This window comes from Tinamus guttatus, unplaced genomic scaffold (assembly GCF_059628265.1).
Source record: "Tinamus guttatus ecotype Peru unplaced genomic scaffold, ASM5962826v1 Tinamus_guttatus_pri_ptg000599l, whole genome shotgun sequence".
NCBI lineage: Eukaryota > Metazoa > Chordata > Aves > Tinamiformes > Tinamidae > Tinamus > Tinamus guttatus.
In genome coordinates, this window is record NW_028289133.1 from 1618665 (window position 1) to 1645539 (window position 26875).

The 26875-nt window shown below is 40.5% G+C and overlaps 1 protein-coding gene across 1 annotated transcript in view; it reads left to right on the top strand.

Annotated features, from left to right (window-relative positions):
* CRHR2 (corticotropin releasing hormone receptor 2) overlaps window positions 1-26875 on the top strand; it is a 100594-nt gene that overhangs the window by 67494 nt on the left and 6225 nt on the right. The window contains exons 9-11 of the mRNA XM_088534798.1: window positions 11436-11521; window positions 14127-14262; window positions 15866-15907. Of these exons, the coding sequence (XP_088390924.1) occupies window positions 11436-11521; window positions 14127-14262; window positions 15866-15907 (264 nt within the window). The remainder of the gene's footprint in view (window positions 1-11435; window positions 11522-14126; window positions 14263-15865; window positions 15908-26875) is intronic.

Below are 26875 nucleotides of genomic sequence, written 5' to 3' on the forward strand. Positions count from 1 at the left end.
AGAAGCTCTATACAGCCCTCGAATAATCTCCTACTAGTAGATTGGAGCAAAGAGACTTCTTAAGCTTCAGAGGTGTCCTTATATTGAATTTTTGCTGATGTTTTAATTTTGCTCATTCTTTCCAATGAATTGCTGTATTTTGAATCCCAATGAACTTTTCATATTGATAGTATTTTCTGAAAATGAGGTCCACTGTTTAATTCAAAGAAAAAACCACAAACTTTGTTTGTTTAGCTACCAGCTATTATTGTTAGTTGTTTCCCTCCACATCTTATGTTAGAAAAGACAATGACAAAACAGCCCCTATTCACCTTCCCCATTTTACGCCATGATTTCCTAACTCCCCTATCATCATCTGCCTTCATCTTCTCTTTTCTGTGTTAAGAGTTCATTTAAGTATTCCTTGTGTGGAAGCCATCCCATAACTGAGAGTCACACCACCCTTTTGTGTTGCAATTCTGCTGTAACATTTTTGAGGTGGCAAGACCAGAGCTTGCCATGGTATTCACGATGTGACCACAGAAATGGATTTTTATAGTAGCATTATGTTCTCTTTTTTATTATCTCTTTCTGTCCCAGTAATTCCAAACATTTTTTACTTTCCTTTCTATGGGAAAAGTGGCAACTGAGATGAAATTTTCAGGGAGCTAGCTCTTTATAATTCCAATATCTTTTTTTCTAAGTGAAAATACACAGATTTCATAACTTTGCATGTATAGTTAAGGTTATTTTACCTCTCCGTTGCATTACTTTTATATAATGCAAATTCACACATCATTTTATTGCTTTGTCACTTAATACTGTAAGCTTCTTACAGCTCATTGCAATCAGCTTTTGTTTTTGCTATCCTGAGTACCTTAGCTGTCTGCCTCCTGCTCCTTCCCTCTTCTAGATCATTGAAGACTATGTGGAATAGTATAGATATCGTAGTAGCCTCTCACCATGGAGAAACCTGTACATTCCTACTCTTTCTTTCTTATACTTTTACATGTGACATGCTTCCTTACAGTCCTGCAACAGCTTAATTTTTTAGAAGTTTTTGGACAAGCACCTTGGATTCCTTTAGGAAATCTGAATGGGATGGACGTGCTCTAGGTGACCCTGCATGTACAGGGGGGTTGGACTAGATGATCTCTAGAGGTCCCTTCCAACCTTGAGGATTCTATGTCCCTTTGCCCCTCCTGACTCTTTCAGAGGACTTTCCATTAGCCGTGTCAGCTGTTCCCTTTTATGTCTTATTCATACAAATGCCTTTGTTCACAGTGTCCAGCTCAATTCCAAGTCATGTCACCTGGCAGAGCAATCACTTCTTGATGTCCTATTAGACAATGTCATGGAGCAAGTTGCAGTAGATATCCACATTTGCTTTACAAAATCAAGACTGTGGAAGGATAATGCTAGTCATTTCAAATGTGTCACAGAAGGGAGAAGAGTTACTTAAGCTTAAAAAGATTATTGGCAAAAGAAGTATTATAAGGATCATTAATATATTTAAACTACAAATAGCAAGGTTTCTAACATTCAGACAAATAAGTTTCAGTAACCAGATTCCAATAGAAATAAAGGAATAGTTGCAACTTTTTTGAGAGAATTTTAATATAACTGTTTATAATACCTGCAGGAATTATCGGTTCTTCTAGTTCTATCTCCTTGTTTATCAGTGCAATTATCTTTTTGACCTTCAGATCTCTAAAATGTCAGTGCTGTAAAAAAGCATCCAGGCAATCTAGATTCATGTTGTAATGTTTTAGGACCATTTAAGAAGGACTGCAGACAGCCCTGTGTTTATAATTATGGTTCACGTGGTACTGCCAAGTGCCAGGAAACTAGACTGCCAGACCAGAAAAAATATAGCAGTAAATAGAGCTGCAAGTCCGGGAGCAAAACAGGGAGAATTTCCCGTGTGGTGAAATTGAGGGGAAATTGAAAAATACTGTGGATTTGTTATATAAAAATGGGAAAACGGATGCTTTAATTTTTCACTAGGTTTTAATGGGACATCTCTGAAATTGGGTGCAAATTCAAAAATGAATAGGTGTCTGCAATTGCTGAATGAAGACATATTCAGTGTAGGAATTCGGCCATAATGTCCTGATCGTTCAAAAAGATAAATGATCTTGAATAAATGCTAAAAGTTTGGATGTAGAAGGCCACTTGCCACCACTTTATGCTAGCTAGTCTCTTGCTGGCATAAAGAGCCTTTGGTTATAAAGCAAAAGACAAAGCTTGATCCACACGTAAGAGTTATTAAGTAGAATTTCATATAAAAAGGCCTCTTGGCCTTTTTTATAGATGCCACATTAGATATGTTGTATCTAACCAGATGATGCAACGTATGCGTACAAGTTCTCTCTGGGCAAATGTGTCCCAGTTTGAGATTATAAGTGGTCTGGTTCAGCTTCAGAAATCATGAGTGCTAATTCTTGTGGAATAAGCTAATTTACTGTAGCATTTCCTGTAGGCTAAAAGCACATGGATAGATATTTATTATGGCTCAGGTGATGCAGTAAACTCTTGCTTTGTGGTAACTTGTTCATTCAGCAAAACTCTTCTTGTAATGTGCTCCTTGATGCTTTCATGTGATTGCCCTAATACCACAGAGGTGCTTTCACTTCTAAACAACATAACTGTCTTTAGACCATTATTGTTATACACATTTTTCTGACATTTTTTTTGATATATTTTGAGTAGGAAATATATGTTTATTAAATAATTTAACCAATAATTGTGGATTCCATTCCTGACATCAATCAGATAATATTTGTAGTGCATCTTGTTTTGATCTTTGATTTCCCAATGCTTGACTGTATTGCTCTATTCACATTTTTGCTGTCTTTTTTTTTATTAAGTTCGTTTTGTTACATTCCTTTCTTTTGACCATTCTTATAAAATAATTTTGTTCATTTCTTTTCTATATATACATGCATTGCATTTATATGTGCATTGGTATGTATTTCATTTTTGCTTTCTTTGAAAAGCATCCCCTAGTTCTTTGAAAACAACTTCATTGCTGGTGTAATTTCTTCTTCTGCGTATTTTCTAAGTTTCTTTCAACTCTTCTCCCACTTCTTCTAATTCTGCATTGTTGTTCTGAGACAGATAATTTTTCATCTATTTTTATTATTATCGATCTGTTTTTTTTTTCATTTTCTATTTTCCTTCCTATCTGACTGGTTTATGCTTTTTCTCAACAACTGGATTGCTAATTAATTTAGTTTTGCTATTGATTTTTTTTCTAATTTATTTCTCTCTAGCTATTCCAATTCTTCCATGACTAACAAGATTATACTTCATGAATTGCAGACTTGTGACATCCCTGAGTTATTCCTACATGACATTTACCATCATTTTCACTGGCTTACAAGCATGCTGTCATAGCCAGATACTCCTGGGTTATAGGGACTAATTTTATCAGAGTCCATCAAGAATTTATCTCTATTTATCTCCTGCCTTTATTGTTATTAATTTTTTCCTGTTTCTTAGGTTCAGTAGCTCTTGATTCCATACAGTCTATTCAAAAAAAAAAAAAAAAACAAAACCTAACACCGTGTATGCTCCTGCATTGTCTCTTTGACATGCATTTCTCTGTGTCTCTTACCCTAATTTCTAAATTTGTTTCATATCCAATAAGGAACTCATACAAGCAGCAGCAGTTGCTCAGAAAACTTTCTCCAAAATCATTTTTCATTGGCCATCCTTTGCATTCTCTCCCCCTACTCATCATCCTTTCCAATTAATTAGGAAATTTCATACGTGAGATGATGAATGGTTCCTGTGTGGAGAACGACTGCCTCTTCCATTTTTTCTTGAAGATCTTAATCTCAACACATGGCAAATTACATCTACCCAGACATGGGAATTAGCAAGTGGACCATTCCTGGCAGTGTGCCCATGTTTTAGGCTGCCATGTCATCTTACTTTTCTTTAAAGTGCTGGTGTGATGATTTGGTTGGTGAGGTGCTATCACTCCCTCTAGGCAATTACTGTCTGTGTGCCATTGTTTTTGATAGGATTTGCTTTTACTGGGGGTGCAATATTCGGTGCTCCTGTTTTGCTAGGTTATAGTTAAAGAAATAGTTAGAGGGAAGCCTTGCTGAGTCTAGTGTGGCCAAAGACCCCATGGTGGGTGTCTTGACTGGGGAGGAACCTGTTGTTTGTTGCTTTAACAAAGCCTTTGGAATGCAGGACATGCCAGGAAGGGACAACAGAGAGATGCCTGCCCGTAGAAGAGATGTGAGGTCAGACACAACAGCGAGAGGATCACAGATGGGGTCATAAGATTGGAAAGGAGGGTGTGGATCAAATATAAGTAAGGCTCTAGCAGAGGGACTAGTGTGATCCCAGGTGGGACTGGTTGGGTTTTGGGCTTAGGAGTCGGTGTGGGCAAAGATGGTGGTCTGTGTGCTGACATGTAGCAAAGGTGCTAGTTAAGGAAGGTGTCTATTTATCTACCTCCCTTTTTCTACTCACCAGAATGCAATTTCACCCAGCCCATTTCCTCAGAATGCCTCTAGTCCTACTGTACTTGCCTGAAGAGCCGGTTCTTCGGTGTTTCTCTAGGGAAACTCTTCCACAGTCTCCCACATCCTGATCATCCACTGTGTTTCATCTCACTCTTAAACACGTTTTTTTATTCCCTTTTCTGTATGCCAAAAAGAATCATTATGATGTCTGTGACCTTTGGAAGGGGAACTTCTGTAATAAAAGGTCCTGCCTGATAATCGTGTCAGGACAATATGACAGGACAATTAAAAAGAGGAGCTAAGAAATGGGCAGACTACTCATTTGAGGTCAAGATGATAGTATATAATGTTCTAGGTAATATGACTGCTCTAATGCCAATTTAGTTTACTTAATCCTGGAGTGAACTTTGCCACATCACATAAAAATGCAAAGTCTAAGTAGATTAATATTTGCATTTCCCGTGAGTAAAGAGGAGGAGCAAACATTCTGGGAAGCATAGAAATAAAAAGTTTCTATGAAGCATAAAACAGGAAGCACAGCAGAAATGAGCAAAATAAATGCTAATTGCCCATTAAACTCTCAAAAGAGGAGAAGAACAGCATAATGACTTCCTGTTTAAACTCCCGAGATTAAGGATAACTGCAAAGAGGCCTTCACAGTCAGAATTTTCCCTTTTGTCACTATCTTGGCTATATTATCTCACTTAGGGAAATAAATTTCAACTCATATAGAACTTAGCAATTTTTTTACCACAAAATAAGACAAAAATCTGTTGTTGGAAAGTTATTTTTGTTTTGAAAGGACTTCTAGGTTTGAATGTTCAGATTAAATTGAACATTGCCAAAACAAGTGCTCCAAATGCTTTTTGAATGATTAGTTTACACAGCCATTTTGAGGCTCTGACTTTTTATCTCAGTTTGGGAAAAGGAAAGAACAAACCTTCAATGTTCTGGCAATATACAGAAACCACGTCTTTCCCAGCTGTAACTGCCTAGTGGTTGTGGTTCTTTTTCAGCAATAAAGATATCCTTGGCACATCAAAAATAACACTAAGAGAATCAAAAACTATTCTTCAAACTCATTTGTCCATCAATATGTATCAAATTAAAGTTCCTTATTTCTCCTGTCCATTACGAAGTGGAAATAATGTTGAATAAAGAAAAATGAATAAAATCATCGAGTCAGATTAAAGATAAATAAATTTTAAAAAGAATGTGCTGTCTACCACTGTAGCTTCTTTTAAACATCCATTCATCAGTCTCTGCTTAAGGAATCAATGTGTGGGTTTTGTCAGAGCCGTTCAGTTCTGAGAGAAATTAATTTGTTGACACAGAGCTCTAGCAGTAACACGAAAGTCCTTGACAGGTAATTGTGTACTTTGCTAGATAATGTGCAGAGGTTCTTTTCTAGGAAAACTCTCTTTGCAGTTGTAAGATCTTTCTTCCTTTGAAATGCTGCTATATATAAGGAATAAACATCAGAGTCTTCATTTTCTTTGTGATCAGAATCATTCTGGTAGTCACTATAACTGTACAGATGCACACCAGCTCAGAATTAGCTTTTTTTTTTTTACCATTTTCCTTTCAAATAGTTGTTTTGTTTTGTTTGTTGTTGATGTTGTTGTTTTTTATTTGATTTGTTTTTGCAAGCCTCTTCCTTATTTGATTCCCAGGATATATTTTCTCTGCAGAATGAACTCAAGGCCATCGTCCCCATGAATTGTAGTAATGGGGGTGATATCAAGCCCATTGTGAAAAAGTGGATAATAAAAATGCAATTGATTTTGTTGAGAAAAATTTATCACAGAATCACAGAACGGTCGAGCTTGGAAGGAACTATTGGAATTCATCTCTTCCAATGCTCCTGTCAAGGAGAGTCACTTAGAGAATGTTGCCTAGGACAAATATATCTTTAGAACAGAGTTCTTGGAGTGCTACTGAAAGGTGTTACTGAGCCTGTCTTTCTGAAGTGAAGAAAGGTTCTTTTAAAAGAAATCATTGAAATGGATGCATTTAAATCTCTTTCTATTAGGCAAGACAAGTCATCAAGTTTGTATCCTTTGCTTAGGACTTTTTTGCTTGCTAACTCTGACTTTGAGCTGTGATCTTATTCATATAATAAAAACAGTGTCATAAATTCTGAGGAGACACAGCCACATCTACTCATTTGTAGGATCACAAGTCAGAGCCTGGTAGCTTGGTAGCTCAGGTGGGATCCACTATAAAATGTCAAAACTCATTGGATGATATTCTGTAGGCAACTGGATCAAGCTCTCTTTTTTTTTCTGAAACACTCATAAATTTCTAAGTAAAGTGAACCACTGTTGAAAAATGCCTGTTTCTCTTCATTGAATATTAATGCATTTTGGGATGACCAGCTGTCTGGTAGGAATACAAAATGAGGTGAGGCAAATCCAACTCAGCTCTTAATTCTTTTACTCTTTTATTCTCATTGTGTGATGTCTGTCAGCAAAGACAAGTCACTTTTTTTTTCTTTTTTCTTTTACATAAATAATCTAGAATTGGGAAGAAGAAGGGTTTTTTTTTTCCTTTTTTTTTCTTTTTTTTTTCTGTAGAATCCTCAAGAAAGGAACTAGTAACAGGAGCTGTGTCCATAACAAACCAAAGACTGCACTTGTGTGCTGTCCCAGTGCAGTGACACATGTTTAAAAGAGTCCTGTGAGAGAATGGAAATTTAAGCCTCAAAAAAGCTATACATAATTAATTGTAGATTTAAAAGCCAGGAGATCTGAGTGATTTTTTAACTTGACTTCATACCTAAAAAGGCCATGGGTCTCTGCTGACTTGACAGTCCTTTCTGCCTCCGAGAAATTGTCTCTTGGGTTGTCCCTTTCCAGTACATTTCAATCAATCAGCCCTAGATGCTCCACCTTCCCCCGCCATTCTTGGTAACAAGCTCTTTCAAAAATCGGAACTGTTTTCTGCTGGGAAAGATAGACAAAACAGTGTTGATTCCCCCACAGTCCCCTTCTCTTGAATCAGGATACTTTTAGTTTTCTATGCCTATCTATTTTCTTTTTAATATTTTCCTCTTCCCTTCTCATGAACTGAGCTCAGTGATGATGGGTAGTAACCAACAGATAATCAGATTCATGGATTAGACTCATTCAGGGAAGAAAATCTCACCAAGACGCAGACATGAGCCTCTAACACCTTGCTCAAAACATCCTCAAAGTTGCCCATTGCTGAAAGCTAGAACTCTCTCTTTGGGAGGTATCAGTGAATGTTTTGTCTTGATGCTCTTTCTTAAACACATCAAGGTCTACAATGTGGTTAGATGAATGGAGCTCATCTGGCATTTTTCCTTAGGTAACTACCAGTACTGTGAGGGAGATTTTAAAAGGTATTTGTTAAACATTAGCAAAATGTGATTATATGAGTAAATGTTAGATCTGGAGTTGGAAGCAGATTTAAACTTGAGACCCTCCCTAAGAATCCAGGGGGATTGGATTTGGGTTTGCTATTTACAGAGTAGCCATTTATGAGAGTCAGATCTGGAAATAAACTCCTCAGATTTGTGCCTGTTTTTATAGTTGAGTATGATGGAACCTGGGATCAATATCCCTGGAGCCTTGGGTGAGCAGTGGGACAAATTTTCTGTAAATGGCAGTTATTACTGTGTCACCAAAATGCCAAATGGATTAATGTAACCAACCTTTTGCCAAAGACGTCTTCCTGCCTTTTTTGCAAATCAATATGACTTTCTATTCAGAGGGGTTGTTCTATTGGGAAATGTTAAGACTATCAAGACAGGATGCATTTCACCTAACTCAGAATAGAGATCATTTTGCGTAAACATGGGTGCCTTTTGAATTGCTCTAGCAGACCCATATGAGATTAACAGAAGTGACACAGACTCTCTAGAAAGTGTATGCCTTTCTGAAGTAGTAGCTTGATGTTGGGCAGCATATGCCACAACACCAAAAAGGGCCTTCCCTCTCTGTGTTTAGGCAATTAAATATAGTCCTGTAATATTTGCTGTCTTGGCTACCTGTTTGTGCAAGTCATATTAGTAGTCATGTGGAAAGAAAGTGTGGAGAGTACAAAGTGGGGAGAGTCAGCTTGTGCTGAAGGAGACAGGCAGATCTGAGGAACAGCTATGTAGAAGTAGCTATTTTTCTCTATTGGTTTTTAAAAGAGCTGAAGGTGACTAGATTGAGGGTAGATACCTTAGGACTACTTGAAAGGCTCTTAATTTTTACTGTGGGAGTGAGACCTGTAGTCTCCATCTTTTGAGAGGCTGGGCAGTAATGGAGAATTAGGGATAAAAGATGTACGAGGGTCAACAGGATGATACGAGAGTGCAAGAACATCCACCACACATACAGTCCTACAAGCATTAACGGAAGAGTCAAAAGTCACAGTCACTCTAAAAAGCAGAGTTTCATCTTCCTGAGTACTTCCTCAGATGGATTTTAGTGTCTACCTTCAGATCTTTAAGTTTGAACTCTTTGGCCAAAATGGCTAAGAATATGCACAAAATTCAATGCAAGAATTGGGAGAGTCAGGGTGAGTGGCTGAGGCCTCTTTTCTGGCCTCAATGTTTCTCGCTACCAATTTAGAAGGAGTTTATGTGTCAAAATAGTGTTCCTCTCAGTCTTTCCTCTCACATCTAGGACAGCTTGCTGAAGTGGGCATACATGTTTCATTTTAGGAAATATGGAAATCCTGCCTGCTTTCCTTCTGCTCAAGTCAGAAGTAGTTTCTTACCAGGAGTCACTTGAAGGGCGCTAGGTATCTGTGCCTAAATTTGTTTTACTTTGTCTTCCATGGAATACTCAGCTCTTAGTGGTACCCAATACAGTGTGTGTATTAACCAAGACACTATTAATGTTGTCAACTAGATGAGCAAGTCAGTTGTCACTAGGGATAAATGCAAACATGTATGCTAATTAAGGTGAGAAGTATAAATACATCCTTTTTGTGTGTCATTCTTTTCTTTTAGCATCTCTTGAATGGAGTAATGGTAGGATCGTAGAAAAATGAAAAATTGGTTTATACAGAATAACAGTAGTTCTAGTGATGTAATTCCCAACCTTTACACATAGCAATTCTCCTTCTGGACTGATGAATCATATTTCTACAATTTAATTTCAGAGATCAAAATCCCTATTTTTTTCTGATGCAGCCTGTAGCAATTTAAATTTCCAATTCCCTGCTGTCACATCAGACTAGGACTCATGAAACTTGAAATGCTATCTTCAGTAAGGTTCATAATGTTAATCCCGTTTGATTAGTTCTAATTATATTTGGAACTTGACCTTGTCTAAGAGCCTATAATTCCATTTGGCATCTTCCATAACGATTGTGAAAACTGCGAGTTTGGGCTTGGTGCCTTTTTTTTCATCCTTGATAGACATAAGTGAAACCTGGCTCTGATCTTATGAAGAATGTTGTGATTTGGTGGTGGGTTTTCAGAGGCAGAACTTTTCTTCCCATGGTTGAAAGACACCCTCATCGACCCAGCCCTCAGCAGCAACTGGATGAACATTCCTCTTGTTAATGAGGAACCATTCAAACATCAATGAGAAGCATTTAACATTCAAGTAAAATCAGTGATTTGAAGCTGTTTAGGTCTCTGTTAAATAAAGTGAGAATCAGTTGATTTGGAGCTCTTAAATATAGCAAAGACAATTGGCAGCAAGATAAAGGAAACTGTGCTATTTTTTTTGTTACTTATACGCCCCAAGGCCCTGTTGTGCTAAGAAAGTAGTTTCAAAAAGATCACACACTAACCATTAGAGCAGAATTTTGGCAGTTCACATAAACATTTACTGTACATGATTTCCTGGATTACCAGTCTCTCAGTGTCTGTTAGGAGTGCCTGCTGCACCATTCGTTATAAACAGTGTTACAGTTGCCCCGGGGAGTAATGTGATGGTTCTCAAGATACTGCGATCACTGAAATATGCTCCATGGAAAAAAAAAAAGGTATTCTGCAACCATCTTTAAATTGGCAATGCTGCTACAATGTTCATAAATAGCTGAAAGTCAATCACAGAATTGCTCCATTCATGGACTGCAAAATGCCAGGACGTCTGGGACTCTGGAAGTGCGAGCAAGATAAACATCTTCTTACAACTGTAGGTCAGGATTCCTGAGAAAGCAGTTCTGTTTTTATCACATCATAGACATCATAGACAATTTTGAGACAGAGCAGTATGTTTCAAACTACTCTACTTTTTCTATTGAAAGCAACCCAAATCGTTCCAAGGTGCCAAACTCTTCTGCTGATCACAGCCAAGAAATTACAATCTTTTTTTTTTTTCCTGTTTACACTGAGAGTAAACTTATATAAGAAACTTATTAGCATATGTTACATCAACGGTAATTATAGCAAATCTCAATTTTGAGCAGTAAGATTTCAAAACATATAATAATTACCCAACTTAATAGATTAAAAAAGATTCATCTGCTCCTTTTTAAATTCTTCTATAGCTGAGTAGCTTCCACAGTAGCTTTCCTCATAAAAGGAGTGCAGTGTGACACTGAGATCTCTTCAGAGTATCTTTGGGTTCATCGGAGCCTTACCTAACCATGACAACCTGTTATGGAACAGGAGGGTGATTTCAAGCCATATCAGCACAGCACAGAGCTGCCACAGAGTCCACATGGGGAGCCTTGAGAATCCAGCTGAAGAGACAGATACATGTAGTCTAACGAATCCCGCTCCTCAGATTCCTTATGGCATTCAGGAAAGATTCCTGACTGGAACTGCTAGGTTTGTGCTACATTTCCACTGCACTTTTGTAAAGATTAATTGCTGTCAGATATTTGTTGCATAAGCTGACGTTTCTGGTAAACTTCTGAGTCTTCTGTCATCAATGGTAAAACTAAGGGGATGATTTCACTTGGATCAGAACTGCAAAATGCCTTTTAAAGTGTCTCCTCCTTTTTGACTGTTTGACTTATTGTCTTTTTTTTTCTCTCTCTCTTTCTTTCATTTTTCAGATAAATTTTGTATTTCTATTTAACATAGTTAGGATTTTAATGACAAAACTGAGAGCTTCAACCACTTCAGAAACAATCCAATACAGGTAAGTCAGCTGACACTTCTTGCTGTTTGTAATGTCAGGAAAGAACTGCCTTCCGTGTCTTCTCCTTCTTCCATCTTTAGGGAACAAGAGCAAAGATCTCCATCAAAGCACTGCCTGTAATCAATAGCAATATAATTCCTTTGTGTTCATAGATTACTGCTGAAGTCCTAGTATTTTTCAAGCCCTATGGCTTGATGGTTGCTTTCATGTGTAGGGTATGGGAATGAGGGATGCTTCTGCCCTCTCCCATTTGCAGGCACCAGCATTAATGTAGCCACTCAGTGGATTTGTGTCAGGGAACTGGCTGAATGAATCATTACATTTTATTGGGATGGTTTTCAGGTAGATCAGTACCAAGAGCTGGGTGATGGTGCAACCTCGCAAACTCTACTGTGGCAGAAGAGAAAGGAATGCAGCAGAAATAAGGTGACCTGGCCCCTTCTGGCATCAGATCAGTCCTAAACACTAATGAAAGAACATTCTTTGAGATCTATCAGGAAACAGTGAGTGCCCCTTCAACTCTTCCTACCCGCAGCATCTTGCAGGATGGGCCTTTAGAGCATGGTCAAGGCTCCTCTACTGATAAAGAAGTCCTCCCATTCTGTGAAATAGCATGGGTTTGTGGAGCAAGACAGCCATGATCCTCTAAGTCATTTGTAAAGAAAATCTTTACAAATATGTGAAGTGCACCAGGCTGAGGCCTGAATCCTCTTGTCCTCAAATCAGCCCACTCTTCACTTTGGAAACAGTTTTGCTGCATTAACGGGTTTTTATTTTATCTATTTTCTTCCTGTTGCTCCTGTGTGGAGTTTGGGGGCAATTCTGAAATTAATAAACAAGATAAAACAAGATAAAGCAAGAACTAGCACAAAAAACAAAATGGGTTCAAAACTCAGTGCATTTTTCTCTGTGCTGCAGTCGAGAGGGATCATTAGACAAATTAGATTCTGAGGCAATCTGGAGTGACTGTCTTTGTTCTTGAACAGATGATGGTGATCTTATCTCTGTTACACACTCTCTGAGATGCTCTTCTTTCCCCCAGTCTAAATAGAAACCCTTTTGATTCCAAGCAAGCCTGAGGCAAGCCTTGTTGCTCTAAAGCTGGGTACTCCGAAGCTTTGTTAAGGAAATATTAAATGATGTGGCAGGTAGTTTAAGACTGTCACTCTAATACGACACTGTCTGTGTCTTTGTGCTCCATGTTTTCCCTACCTGCTCATCTTTAGCTGCCTCTGGCTGCTTTATGCTTAGATATGGTAGCAAAGTTGCCTTCTTCTACATCTGTACAGCACCCGGCACAATTAAGTGCTGTTCAGTGGTTAATATTGATTAATACTATTAATATCTATTAATAATATGCTATTACAATACAAATAATAAAGACTTTCCCCTGGTTATTCTGTTAATAATCATTTAAGCTTCACTGTGCACCATCTGCTTGTTTATTATTTGTAAGACAACCCTAGGTCATTGTTTTGGATGTATAGATGTAGCAGAGAGACCATTTACACTCCAGACTGAAAAGGGAGATGGGCATAAGTCAGGTCTATGGGAACAGAAACACTGCTCATCAGCTGAATCACTCACTTCTCACGTTTTCTTCCTTGCATGTAAAAATATTACACTCTCTGGAACTCAAAGGAATCTTAAGGCTTCGGCCTAAAGCAAGTATTGGTGGTAAGACAGAAACAGTCTGGAGGACAAAGACAGAAAGGCAAGGATATAGAAATGTTTCCATTTGTCTGCTAGGGTTCATGGTGTGGAGACAAACAGTCAAATTCTAAGGTAGAAGCCCCCTCAGAACTTCAAGTGGTTAAGTACTGATTAGAAACTGTTGCTGTCAAATTCACCTATTACTTTTCAACAGAAATTGGAGGCTGTCATTCTTTCCCTGTTCCTCCTGCTAAACTCTGTCCACCCTTTCAACCATGTGATCAGATTCCCTCTTACTTACTCCTCTCCTTGTCCTGGAAAACCTGTATCCTTCAAAGCTTGAGGCCCAAGCCTGTCCTGGAAGGATGGAAGGAGCATTCGTGCTGGGTTGTAGAATAAGCTGGTCATGAGCTTTGGGATGGTTCATATGCAGGCAGGCTGAGAAAGGTCTGAAATCTGGATATTCCCCTTGGCAATGCTCATAATATTAGGCCATTGTGCAAAAACAGGCCTCCACTGCTGTCCTCAGAAAATGCACTAGCAGAGTGCCCTGAGTGATGGAGGCGCCCACAGAGAGTACTAAGACTGCCTAACTCCAATCACTTGATTGGGACGGAAATGGACATATAATTTTTTTTTTCTGAAGATGCCTCTTTCCTCCAATGACTGTACATGCTGGAAAGCCCTAAACAGACATGTCTTAAGACATCCTTCTCTTCTCCTCTTGTTTACTCCCTGTTCAACATGTGCAGGTGCTGACCTGTCTTATGTAGGCACTCAAATTCCCTCTTCAGGTAATACAGATACTTAATTATCCTCTGAATTGCTCTCAGAGTCCTGCTCTCTTTCCACAAAAGGAGTTATTTATTTGGATTGGGTCATTTTGCAGCAGTTCAGATAACACTGTTGTTCTCTCTTGTGTTCACTGGTATTTTCTCTTTTCTCCTCACAGGAAGGCAGTCAAGGCAACATTAGTCCTTCTGCCTCTGCTAGGCATTACCTATATGCTCTTCTTCGTCAACCCTGGTGAAGATGACATTTCACAGATTGTCTTCATCTATTTCAACTCCTTCCTGCAATCTTTTCAGGTAGGAGAATAAGTTTATAGCTGATATTAAATGCTGCTAGGAATGTTCTGTGTTCTTCAATTTTGAAGCTTATAGCAATGAAGTTCATGGCAGGCTTATCAGTTAAAAAGAATACAGCTTCATAGTGCATACTTACTTAGTAGATGCATGCAGCTCTCCTCTCAGATACATACCAGAGAGATTCATTGCCCTTAACATCGGTTGTTCATACATTAAGTCTTTAGATGAAACTCTTCATTTAGGCTCCCTCTAATGAGAAAGATGTTGTTTCATCCCATTCTAAAATGACTGTGAGAGGAGGATGAATCAAACTCTCAAGGTACCTGTCTGTATCTCTTCAGTGAATACAGAGGGAGATGAAATTTAGATTAGAAGTTGCTAAAGCAAAGGAAAACAACTCTTCTCTGGTGGGCTTGCTTGTGTTACACAGACGTGAGCTATCCCCTCTTTTACTTGAATTTAAGAGGAGTTTTGCCAGGATGTATGAGGCAGTGGAAGGTGAGTAATTGCCCCAGCTCTCTGAACTTAGTGCAAAGCCAATGGAACTTACAATGTTCAGCCACATACTTCTGCTTAGATGTGGCCTGGGGCTTTACCTCTGCCTTAAGACACTCTTGAACTGGGTATAACTGTGTTTGACACTAGTGTACTACTTCTGCAGGAATGGGTGCTCTTGTATTCAGGATACGGATACAAATACAGAGCGCGCACAAATACACACACTCTCAAACCAAATCTATGACTGCAGGTTTTGAGCTCTAGATTACTGTTTTTATTTGAAAACTTTTATCTTTGAAACCAGAACATCACACCAGAAACAGAAACACAAAATCCCAAAAGAAAGATGATCCTTTAAATCCATGAACAGTAGGGCTTAAACCCTTACCTGTGAACCTATCCACATTTTTAATTTGATGTATCTCCTGAAGCTTAATGTCTCCTGTTTATTTTTATTGTTAGAGATATGAAGTTGTATGTAAGAGATGTAGCTTAGGATTCTCTCTGAGAAAATCATTACAATAATTACTGAAAGCAAAAAGGATGGGCCTGTACTCACAGATTCAAAATTTAAAGTGTCATCATGTCATCCTCTGAACTTCCATTAGAGTCATTACAGTCTTGGCAGTCATTAAAGAGGTCTAGCCATTACTGTCAATAGATCCTACAGTGCATTTCAGCTCAGCTGAACGTAAACAACCTGATTTGATACATTTGCCCACGCACAACCATCTAAGACCATTTGAAACCCCACTGTGGTATCCTTGATATCTGACCGCATAGAACCGGTAGGCATGACACAAGATATGTGAGAAGCCTGTGACATTTTGGGAAGGCAGCTGGAGACTCTAGATATATTTTGGTACAGTTACCCCTTTAACCAGTGGCATTGCCATCCAAACTGTGCTCTCAAGTCTTATCTGTGAACTGCGATCCACCTTGTATTTTCTGATGAAAGTGTAGGGTAGAAATTTGATCAGTCTGTAAGTGGATGATCTCAACAAGAGTATAGTTATGCTCAGGATGATCTCTGGATAAAGCTCAATCTGCAGTTCGGCATGTTAAAATACTTACCTAATAACTGACTGCTTTCTCTTTTTTGCAGGGTTTCTTTGTGTCAGTATTTTACTGCTTCTTGAATGGTGAGGTAAGTTGTATCCTCTGCTGTCAATGTAATTAATTCTTCAGAAGTGGAACCTACCTGACTGACTAATTTTAGGGAAATGAGATGTATCTTCACAGGGTTGTAATCACATCAGTATGGTGCTCTTGAAGAAATTTCCCTTAATGTGCATCTCAATTTCCCAGCCCACTGTGTGGGTGACCTTTTTTCACAAAGCTTTATCAAATGCAAGTTATCATGTGGGAGGTCAGGGCAGAGGAAAAGTCTCCTCAGATTATAAAAATTTATTCCACATTGTCAGATTTCTTTGAAGTTTCTCATTAATTCTAAATATGATTTCTGGGTATAAATGTGCATTACTTCTAGACTTGTTAAGAATGTGCTGTAGATGATGTATTTTTATAATAGGATTGCTCTGCTGAGTTAAGTCCTTTTTCTGTGTGGATATCAACTCTGAGTGGGATTTAAAAAGAGACTGGGGGCCAGGGTTGGTGCTGTTCCTCAGTGTTAATTTTGAGGACTGCTACTCATGCAAGAAATGTCTCGCTAATTCCTCTCAGTGTTTAACTTAACACCTGAAGTGTGAGAGATTTATATCTTTTCCCCTGCTTTTTCTGCCAGTGTCTCATTTATTTGCATTGCGTGTCATCTTTGTCCAATTAAATTCCGGGCCACGGTAGAAATGAATTCCATGTCTTAATTATTCCTGCTGTATATTTCACATGTGCTGCTGTCTAATTTCATTGTGGGCTCCCTGTATGATGTTATGAGATAGAATGAGCATGCCTTCTCACCCAGCTGCTCTGTAACATTTTCTACACCTCAGCCACTGAAGTGCCAGTATTTTTCTGGCTTGTCTTCTTATTCCTCCTTCTCCATCAACTTTGGAGTGATGCGGAAAAAAAAAAAGAATGCTCCTTTCTCAAACAAGGCACATGCTGTTTTTATAGACTGGAAATATTTTTAATTCTCTTTCTGACTTCCTTTCACTGAATTTTGACCACTCCATTTGCCTCAAAAATAGGAAGGTGAAATGGTGCAGACCCTTCAACCGTGGGACTACATTTAACTCAAAAACTTTCCATATAGCGGAGTTCTTTTGTAATCCTTGTCAGCACTCATATCTGTTTTGTGTGACTTTGTACTGTACCCTCTCCTGATAGAGTTAAGGCACCAGAAGCTTGGTATGTCCCTTCAGTAAGAGTTGTAATATTTCCCTAGTTTACCTTATTAATGCAGAATGAAAACCTTCCATGGAGGCAGTAAAGTCGGTTTCATTTTCAGTCCTACGATACCCATATGGTTATATTTTCTCCTCCATTCTGCCAACGAGGGGAATGGACTCAAGGAGGAGAAGGCGAATATGGCAGCTAAACAACTGGCTGCGCCGCTGGACCTGGCAACAGGATTTCGGCTTCTACGACCATGGGTCTCTGTTTGATGACCAACAGCTAGTGGGGAACGATGGTACTCATCTTAGCAAGAGGGGCACACGTCTCTTTGCAAAAAGGCTGGCCAACCTGGTTAGGAGGGCTTTAAACTAGGCAAGAAGGGGGAAGGGGAGTGGCACACTGACGCGGCAAGCAGTACCGCACAGCCCAGGTCAAATGGCGTCCAGCGGGAGTATGGTAGTGGGGAAGTGAGGGTAGGAAATGACCACAGAGGGTCCTCTTTCACCCCTCCTGGGAAACCTGTGGCCTCTGTTGCTTCCCTGAAATGCCTGTATACCAATGCGCGAAGCATGGGGAATAAGCAGGATGAACTGGAGATCTGTGTGCGGTCCCAGCGTCATGATCTCATCGGAATCACAGAGACGTGGTGGGATAGCTCGCACGACTGGAGCGCTGCCATGGAAGGCTATGTGCTCTTTAGGAAGGACAGGCTGGGAAGGCGAGGTGGTGGAGTTGCTCTTTATGTGAGAGAGCAACTGGAATGCATGGAGCTCAACCTGGGAGTCGAGGATGAGCGAGTTGAGAGCTTGTGGGTAAGGATTAGAGGGCAGGCTAATGTGGGAGACACTGTGGTGGGTGTCTGCTACCGGCCACCTGACCAGGACGAGGAGGTTGATGAGGCCTTCTATAGGCAGCTGGATGTTGCCTCACGGTCACAGGCCCTGGTTCTCATGGGGGACTTCAACTACCCCGACATCAACTGGGAGGACAACACAGCCAGGCATAAGCAGTCCTGGAGGTTCCTGCAGAGCGTCGACGATAACTTTTTGACGCAGGTTGTGGAGGAGCCGACGAGGAGAGGTGGGCTACTGGACCTCGTGCTATCAAATAGGGAGGGCCTAGTAGGAGATGTTAAGGTGGGGGGTAGCCTCGGCTGCAGTGACCATGAGTTGGTGGAGTTCAGGATTCAACGAGGAGGAGGCAGGGCTGTAAGTAGCCTTGCGACGATGGACTTCAGGAGGGCCAACTTTAGCCTCTTCAGAGACCTCCTCGGTAGAATCCCATGGGCTAGTGCTCTAGAAGGCAGGGGGGCCCAAGAGAGCTGGTTAGTTTTCAAGCGGCACTTCCTCCACGTCCAGCAACAGTGCATCCCTGTATGTAGGAAGGGAGGCAGAGGGGGCAGGCGACCTGCGTGGATGAGCCGGGAGCTTGTGGCAATGCTCAAGCAGAAGGCAGCGGTATACAGAATGTGGAAAAAAGGACAGGCCCCCTGGGAGAAATACAGGAACATAGTCAGGGAATGCAGAGATGCGACAAGGAAAGCTAAGGCACGTCTGGAAGGCAAGCTGGCAAGGGACGTTAAAAACAACAAAAAAAAAATTCTTCAAATACATTAACAGCAAAAGGAAGATCAGGGAGAACGTGGGTCCGCTGGAGGACGGGATGGGCACCTTGGTTACAAATAACACAGAAAAAGCAGAGTTGCTCAATGACTTCTTTGCTTCGGTGTTTACCAAGGGCAGCCCTTTAGAGCCCCAGGCCCTAGAGGCAAGAGAAGAAGCGGGTGGAGAGGAAGACTTGCCCTGGGTAGAGGAAGATTGGGTCAGAGAGCACCTAAGGAACCTCGATACCCACAAATCCATGGGCCCTGATGGGATGCACCCCAGAGTGCTGCGGGAGCTGGCAGAGGTCATAGCTAAGCCGCTCTCCATCATCTTTGAAAGATCCTGGAGAACGGGGGAGGTGCCAGAAGACTGGAAGAAGGCCAATGTCACGCCAGTCTTCAAAAAAGGCAAGAAGGAGGACCCAGGCAACTACAGGCCAGTCAGCCTCACCTCCGTCCCCGGAAAAGTGATGGAACGGCTCATACTGGCTGTTGTCTCCAGGCACATGGAGGACAAGAAGGTGCTCAAGAGTAGTCAGCATGGATTCACCAAGGGAAAATCTTGCCTGACTAACCTGATAGCCTTCTATGATGAAATGACCGGCTGGATAGACGAGGGGAGAGTGGTGGATGTCGTCTATCTCGACTTCACCAAGGCTTTTGACACCGTCCCTCACAACATCCTCCTGGGCAAGCTCCGGAAGTGTGGGATAGATGAGTGCACAGTGAGATGGATTAGGAACTGGCTGGATGGCAGGGCCCAGAGAGTGGTGATCAGCGGTGCAGAGTCTAGTTGGAGGCCTGTGGCTAGTGGGGTCCCCCAGGGGTCAGTCCTTGGTCCAGTCCTGTTCAATTTATTCATCAATGACCTGGATGAAGGCACAGAGTGCTCCCTCAGCAAGTTTGCTGATGACACGAAACTGGGAGGAGTAGCCGATACCCCAGAGGGCTGCGCTGCCATCCAGAGGAACCTGGACAGACTGGACAACTGGGCGGTGAAAAACCTCATGCAATTCAACAAGGCCAAGTGCAAGGTCCTGCACCTGGGGAGGAATAACCCCAGACACCAGTACAGGCTGGGGACCGACCTTGTGGAGAGCAGCTCTGCGGAGAAAGACCTGGGTGTCATGGTGGACGACAAGTTGACCATGAGGCAGCAGTGTGCCCTCGTGGCCAAAAAGGCCAATGGGATCCTGGGCTGCATTAAGAAGAGCGTCTCCAGCAGGTCGAGGGAGGTGATCCTGCCCCTCTACTCAGCCCTGGTGAGGCCGCATCTGGAGTACTGTGTCCAGTTCTGGGCTCCACAGTACAAGAGGGATGTGGAGCTGCTGGAGAGAGTCCAGCGCAGGGCTACAAGGATGATCAGGGGCCTGGAACATCTGCCCTATGAGGAGAGGCTGAGTGAGCTGGGCCTGTTCAGCCTGGAGAAGAGAAGGCTGAGAGGGGATCTAATCAGTGTATATAAATACCTCAAGGGAGGGAGTGCAGAGGACGGGGATGGTCTCTTTTCAGTGGTGGCCACTGATAGGACTAGAGGAAATGGCCGGAAACTGAAACATCAAAAATTCCATAGGAACTTAAGGAAAAATTTCTTAACAGTGAGGGTGACAGAGCCCTGGAACAGGCTGCCCAGAGAGGTTGTGGAGTCTCCTTCTCTGGAGATCTTCAAAACCCGCTTGGATGCAGTCCTGTGCCACGTGCTCTAGGTGACCCTGCGTGTGCAGGGGGGTTGGACTAGATGATCTCTAGAGGTCCCTTCCAACCCTAAGCATTCTATGATTCTATGATTCTATGATATCTAATATAAAGCTTCCTCTTGCCTGGCTAGACCATAGTAATTCTCTACCTACTTATTTGAGATTTATAATAAGGGTGAGTGCCCCAAATATTACACAGTTTTCTCCTTTAGGACTATAGAAGGACTTTGGACACATCTTAAGGTACAGAGGAAATGTCTTTGAAGTAGCATAATGGTTTAAAACAATGAAATTTCAACCCTGTTCCACCTTCAGCTCTCCATAACCTCAAAACAAGTAGAAAATTCAATGAAGTATAAATACCCATTCTGGGTTTGTGACTACATTGTCCAGAATTATGAAGTTTGTAACAGTATACAGTTATAAAAGTTCTCCTTACTAATAGTGCCTATTCTCAGTAGATCACCACATGCTCATAAAGCATTCCTCACAGGTTATGTTGCTCAGATCACATCCCGAAGGCCACATTACTTGTAGTAAGAACTTGTAGTCAGGCTGTGTGCTGTCTCCTTGGAAGTGAAAGGACTGTACAGACTACACTGCCATCCAAGGCTAGTGTGAAGGCCTTGGTTGTTACCACGTCACCAAAATCTCCATCTTTGCCAGATTGCCACATGTCATGTCTTCTTTGACACCTCCAGGCTTCATCTGTATTCTCTCCTCATTTGTGCTCTCATCACTGACATTATTAAACAAAGTAAAAAAATCATTTGGCCTTCTTCGGTGACTCGAATAGGATTACATGCAAATTATGGCATGCCATGGGTTCTTTAAAGCTGAATCTGAGGTCATTCAGAAGGCTTACGAGTCCAGCTGGTGTCATGAGAAGCCATTTATCTGTCGTAATTCCTCCCTATTCTATTAACTTATTTTATTCTATTCACCCATAATGACTTACTTTTTCCTATCTCTCTTCATTTTTATCTGCACCATTTCTTATTTGCTCAACTAACTCTTTCCCTGACCTTCTGGTTCTATTTTATTTCAATTATTGGTAAAAAGTTTTGTGGAGAATTTAGAACCATACAAGAGCCTCTACAAGGACAGATGAATGAGATTTTTACAGTCATAATTGACCAAAGACATTGATCTTTTTTACTGACTATTCATAATGACTTTTCTGTCTGCATGCACAGTGTCACTTAGCATTCTTCAAGGACAATTATGACTGTGTTTGTTTCTTGTAAACCGTAGGAAAGGAAGGATGTAAGTGAGGTCTAGTTCCTGTAACAGTAGGTAGGCAGAACTGAACTCCAGATATGAGATACGAAAAAGCTGAGCATGGTGATTAAGAGGTCCAGAGAGATGTATAAAGCTAGATTCCTTAACCACTCACTTTCTTAACCCCTGGGTCAGGAAGTCTTGCAGTTAGCTGTGTCTATGGTCATGCTGTGAGGGAGCCATCTGGCTAAAGATAGATATCACCACTGTAAGTGTCTGTGTCTGAGCTAGTCATCTGGACTTATACAGTCAGTGGACTGTATAACAGTCATTACTTATGACATTCAGAAGAGTAGTAAATCAGATTAATTATGCCCTAAAATACATATTTTTTCCTCACTGGCTATAGAAGATATTCAGGATGGTAGATCAAGCGAAAATTTCTAAATAGTGGAGATCTTTGATCAGGTTACTCACTACTCTAGCACCAGTTCTAAACCCAGAGCAGGTAAACCCTGTCCCAAGGAACCTTTTCCATTGGTATCCAGAAACTTTTCCTTTTACAGGAAGTCATATTCTCTTATTAGCATATTTCAGTGCTATTTCATCGGCTGTAGAAGACTTCTCACCTGATCACATCTCAGTTGTCTTTTTGCTACAGAACATGTATAAAAGGAATGATCCTGATGACTTGAAACAAAAAGGAATGCATGTTATACACACATTTTGTCTGCATAATTAATTCAAGTTGGATGAGACTCTAGAGTCATCTTGTCCAATCTCCTGCTATATCTTCTAATCACGGCCTCGTCCAACTGAGTTTGAAAATCTCTAAGGATGTAGGTGTTAGAGCCTCTCTGTTTGCTCCAGTGCTGCTCCATTCTCATGGGAAAACCTTTCCTAAAAACTTTTCATAATGCTCAGCTGGACCCAATGCAAGTGTCTCCCCTCAAGCAAGGTCAACGAAAACAGGGTTTCCTTTATTTTTTTTCCTTTCCCAATTATTGGAATTTTTCCCGTACACATCTATAGTCCTTATGAGTTACGTGCCAAGCAAGAGTTCATATATGCTGTGTCTCATCTGGAGCTCATGTATTTGAGTTGGCCTGCTATTGGATGGATGCTGACTTGCACTTAACCTGTTGCAAGGGAAATAATGCCTCTTTGCCTTTCCCCTGGTAGTGGCACTCCCTTCTCACCTCCCTCTGATGCCTGATTTTCATAGAGTTTGTAGGAATGCAATTATTCTTGATATTTCTACACTTCTAGGGAGTGGTCAAAAGATATGAAAGTGTCAATAAGGGTATAGATGGGCTAGGATATAACTAATGTAATCGTAGACTTATAAAAATGTCCTGGGAGTCAATATCATAGGTTTGCATTTTTAATTTTTTTTTTCTCCAGACATGTATATAACTAAGAAAGAAGCATCTCTTACCTTCCTTAAGATCATAATAAGATGACTGCCTCTTTTAAATGCTGTGAGCGTTATTTGAAACATTCTTAGTTACACCATCTCTTAGCTTTTGAATCACCACTATTTCAGCTCAAATCCAGTGCAACACTGTGAGGCTTATTTTATAGATGACGAACACTTCAAATGCTTCAATGTACTTGAGTCAGCTGAAGTCTCAGGTTGACCTAATTCTTGTTTAACAATAATGAGATACATAGAAGGATGCTTTCAGCTCTTCATACATGAAACTGCTCTTTTTGTCACTGTGATAGTGTTTTCTCATTATTAACTTCCATATCTAAGCATTGGTTTATGTTCAGTTTTATATGCAGTGCAGTCAGTGTTCCTCAAGTGTCTCCTATGAAAAGCCTCACATGAGAAGAACAGTACAGAAGTACCATCATGATCTCAGGGCAGCATCCCTGCAAGAAGTGGATATGAAGGGAATGTCACCAAATCCACATGAGATCTCAGCAGTGTAAATGAGATCCATAGCAGATTTTGCTCATTTAACTGATAATTGCATCGCCTGCCAAGACTGTACTGTAACAAAGACATGGACTGATCTATTGCTGTCCCACATGTTTTTAAGTACTTCAACTTCCTCAGTTTTGACCGAGTGAGGTACTTTAGAGGAAAGGGGGGTTGTTTTCTTTCGTGGCTGACTTTGTAAGCTCTTGCATGTTACACAAGTTATTCTGGTGAATCAGAGGAGAAGCAGCTTAGGTGCAGAACTCACAGTCCTCTATGCCTCATTACTTCTTAAAAATTCTGCTGTGGACAAGCATATGTGTGCCATGGATGGGCATAAGAGGTCACTGGCACTTGGCTAGCATAAATTGACTAGAGACTATGCAAAAAATAGAATATTTACTAGCCACAGAGGGCAAAATCAACATCAGGAAAAAAAGGAAGGAAAAAATAGAGAGAGAGAGAGAGAGAGGAGAAAGGCAGATGAACAGTGAGTGCAGGCAGAAAGAGAAATCTGATTTTTCAGAGACTTGACTTCATTTCACCAAGCTCTATTTTTGAAAAGACAGGTAGGAGTTAGATGTCTGCGCTCCCCCATAGCACCACTTTCTGGTGCATTAGTTCTGTAGTATCCTGGACAGTGACATAAATGGTCCAACCTACTTAGTTGTTCAAATAAAATGAGCACTGCTTTTTTAATCAATATTTTTGTCTCTTTCTGCTGTCTCTTTCTGCTTTTTTTCATGACTGAGTCAGCACATGGGACAAGATGACTCGGACATATCTAGAATTACATGATATAGGAATCTGGCACCTGAAATAATTTATTGTCAGGAGATTTAAAAACTTCTTTGGTTTTCACCTAACAGTATATTCTCAGCTAATATAAGGGGTGTGTGTATATATTTGTCGTTGTGTGAAAATTTGCTGCAGGCACAAGTCAAAGCAGAATTTAAACATATTTATGACTTGAAAGTACATTCTAAACTGGATTTTAAATGGTAAATAGAGATGCCATTCGGAGTACAATGTGAACTTTTATATTGGTGAATTGATTTTGCCTTTTATTTTTCAAAGAATTTTTAGCTCTTTCACCAACCTCATCCACAATGCTTGTAAGAACATTTGATTTAATCTTAGTGGCAAAGAGCATTTGTTTCTGACAATACCAGAGCACTTTGTGCACTATGAGGAGAAGCTAAAGGAACTGGGCTTGCGTAGCCTGGAAAGAAGAAGGCTTTGGAGGTACCTAGCAGCCTTCTGACAGCTATGGGTAGGTTATGGAAACATTGCCAGGCTCTCCATGGTGGTGCATGATAGTAGGATGAGGCCATAAGCTGAAACGAGAGAGGTTCAGACTGTATATTAAAGAGCAACTTTTTTCCCCTGAGGACAGTCTAGCAGTGGAAAAGGCTACCCAAAGAGTTTTGTCTACATTCTTGGAGAATTTCAGTACCAGATATAGAGTACCTTATGATTGTTTTCTTTGCATGAAATGAAACCAAAGAAAACAGTTGCTATTGTTTCACGAGCAAAAAAGGCTTGCTGCTTTTAGCCCTAAAAACTGGCCAGTGAAGACAGTTGTCAGCCCAGACTTTACATAGGGAAGCTTCAAAAGCCAACTGAAGAGACATAGTGACATTCCCTAACACTTAAATTGACCTTCCAAATGTATCTATCTCCACAGTTGTGTTAGCCAGGCTCGAGTCGGCTGCCGTTCATTGCAGTTGGGTCCCAGTTATAGTAGATCAGATCCCAGGTACAGCTGTATCCCCAACAAAAGGAAAGAAAATATTTTTCAACAGCCTCTGATAACAGTATTTCAGAGTATTTCAGTGATAGGCTTGACTCCTGCTCCTGATAAAAGCATGATGGAAATAAGATGATAAGGGAGAAGGACCCCTGCCTCGGGAGAATGTCTACAGTCGTTACTGAGTGCCTTATATAATTTCCAACAACCATCAGTGTTGAAGGCCAAGCCATGAGAAGCAAAATCCCTCAGAGAGCTCTGGGACTCTTGAAAACCTTGCCAACCATAATGGGAGATGATAACCACACAACATATGGCTATGCTATAACCATAACGGAGTGCTTATGAATGAAGGTAATGAAGCATTAGAACGCCTCAAATTTAAGAAGAGATGGTGGTGATGAAGAGAAAAAAAAGAGCAGAGCTGACTGTACTGTCAATTGAATGAAGGAAACAAGGGAATTTTTAAACATTATGGGAAAAACAAACAAAAAATAAACAAAAAATAGGGTGTTTAATCAATTGAAGAGGGGCACGGATATGTTTTGAGAGATCTCTTCTTAGACATATTCAAAACAACTGGATAAGGCCTTGATATAACTTCAAATACATATATAATTTTTAAGCTACACTTACTTTGATCAGAGGTTTGGACCAGATGCCTTCTGAGGCCTTTACAAACCTTAATTTTTCTATAATTCCATTAAACATATGTTCATAGTAAGGTGGCTGCCCTTCATTTCCAAGTATGTCTCAGGGGGATACTTAACCAGCAAGAGCCTTGTGTGAAACTATTCTACAAAGTATGAATTCTCAACTCAGGCAGGCCTCATGTTCCACTATTATCTGGTCTGTATCAAAAATGAGCTACGAATTAGCATTTAAGATGTAAATCAATTCGTTAACTTAGAGAAGAACCATAACCAGTGCGGAGTAGAAAGGTTACTTCATTGGATGGCATAATAAACTATTCTCATAACAAGGTGCAAGACAAGGATAAATATGTTTAATTTTTTTGTATTGACCCTTTACCCAGGCACCATCTGTCTCTCAAAATCTATTAAGCTCAAAGTAGCTTATTTTGATCTGATCTTCTTGGGAGGCTATTCATTATAATTGCCAACTGTGAATCACCACCTAAATGGTTAGTCATCCACCTGCCCATCAATCTAAACAAACTTCACATTATTCATTCTGAACCCAAAGGACATGCATTAAGCGTTCCTCCAAATCACTGCATAAATATGAATATGGGGGTGGACTAGAAGGCTAAAGCTTAATCTTCCATAATGTTTGCTTTCTGTTCAAAGGGGCCCAGTGATGTGGGGGTAAGTACTGCTCCTGAACGCCCCTTAGGATCTGTGTAAAGCCAATTCAAGGAACCAAACCTTCCCTTTGGGACCAGCAAGCAACAGTTCATCCCAGGGCTGCACTCTCTTCTATGTATCTTTCTTCCACAATTAAGTGTGTCCTTGTAAAAAGTCACCTTCATTGCTGTGACTACAACCTCCTAGTCTGACAGGTGCTGCAGAACTATCCACCCATTACAGGGATATGTGAGATTGCTGCCAAAAACTCTGATTCCCAAAGAATGAATATATTGCAGAGAAGTGAAAGGGGAC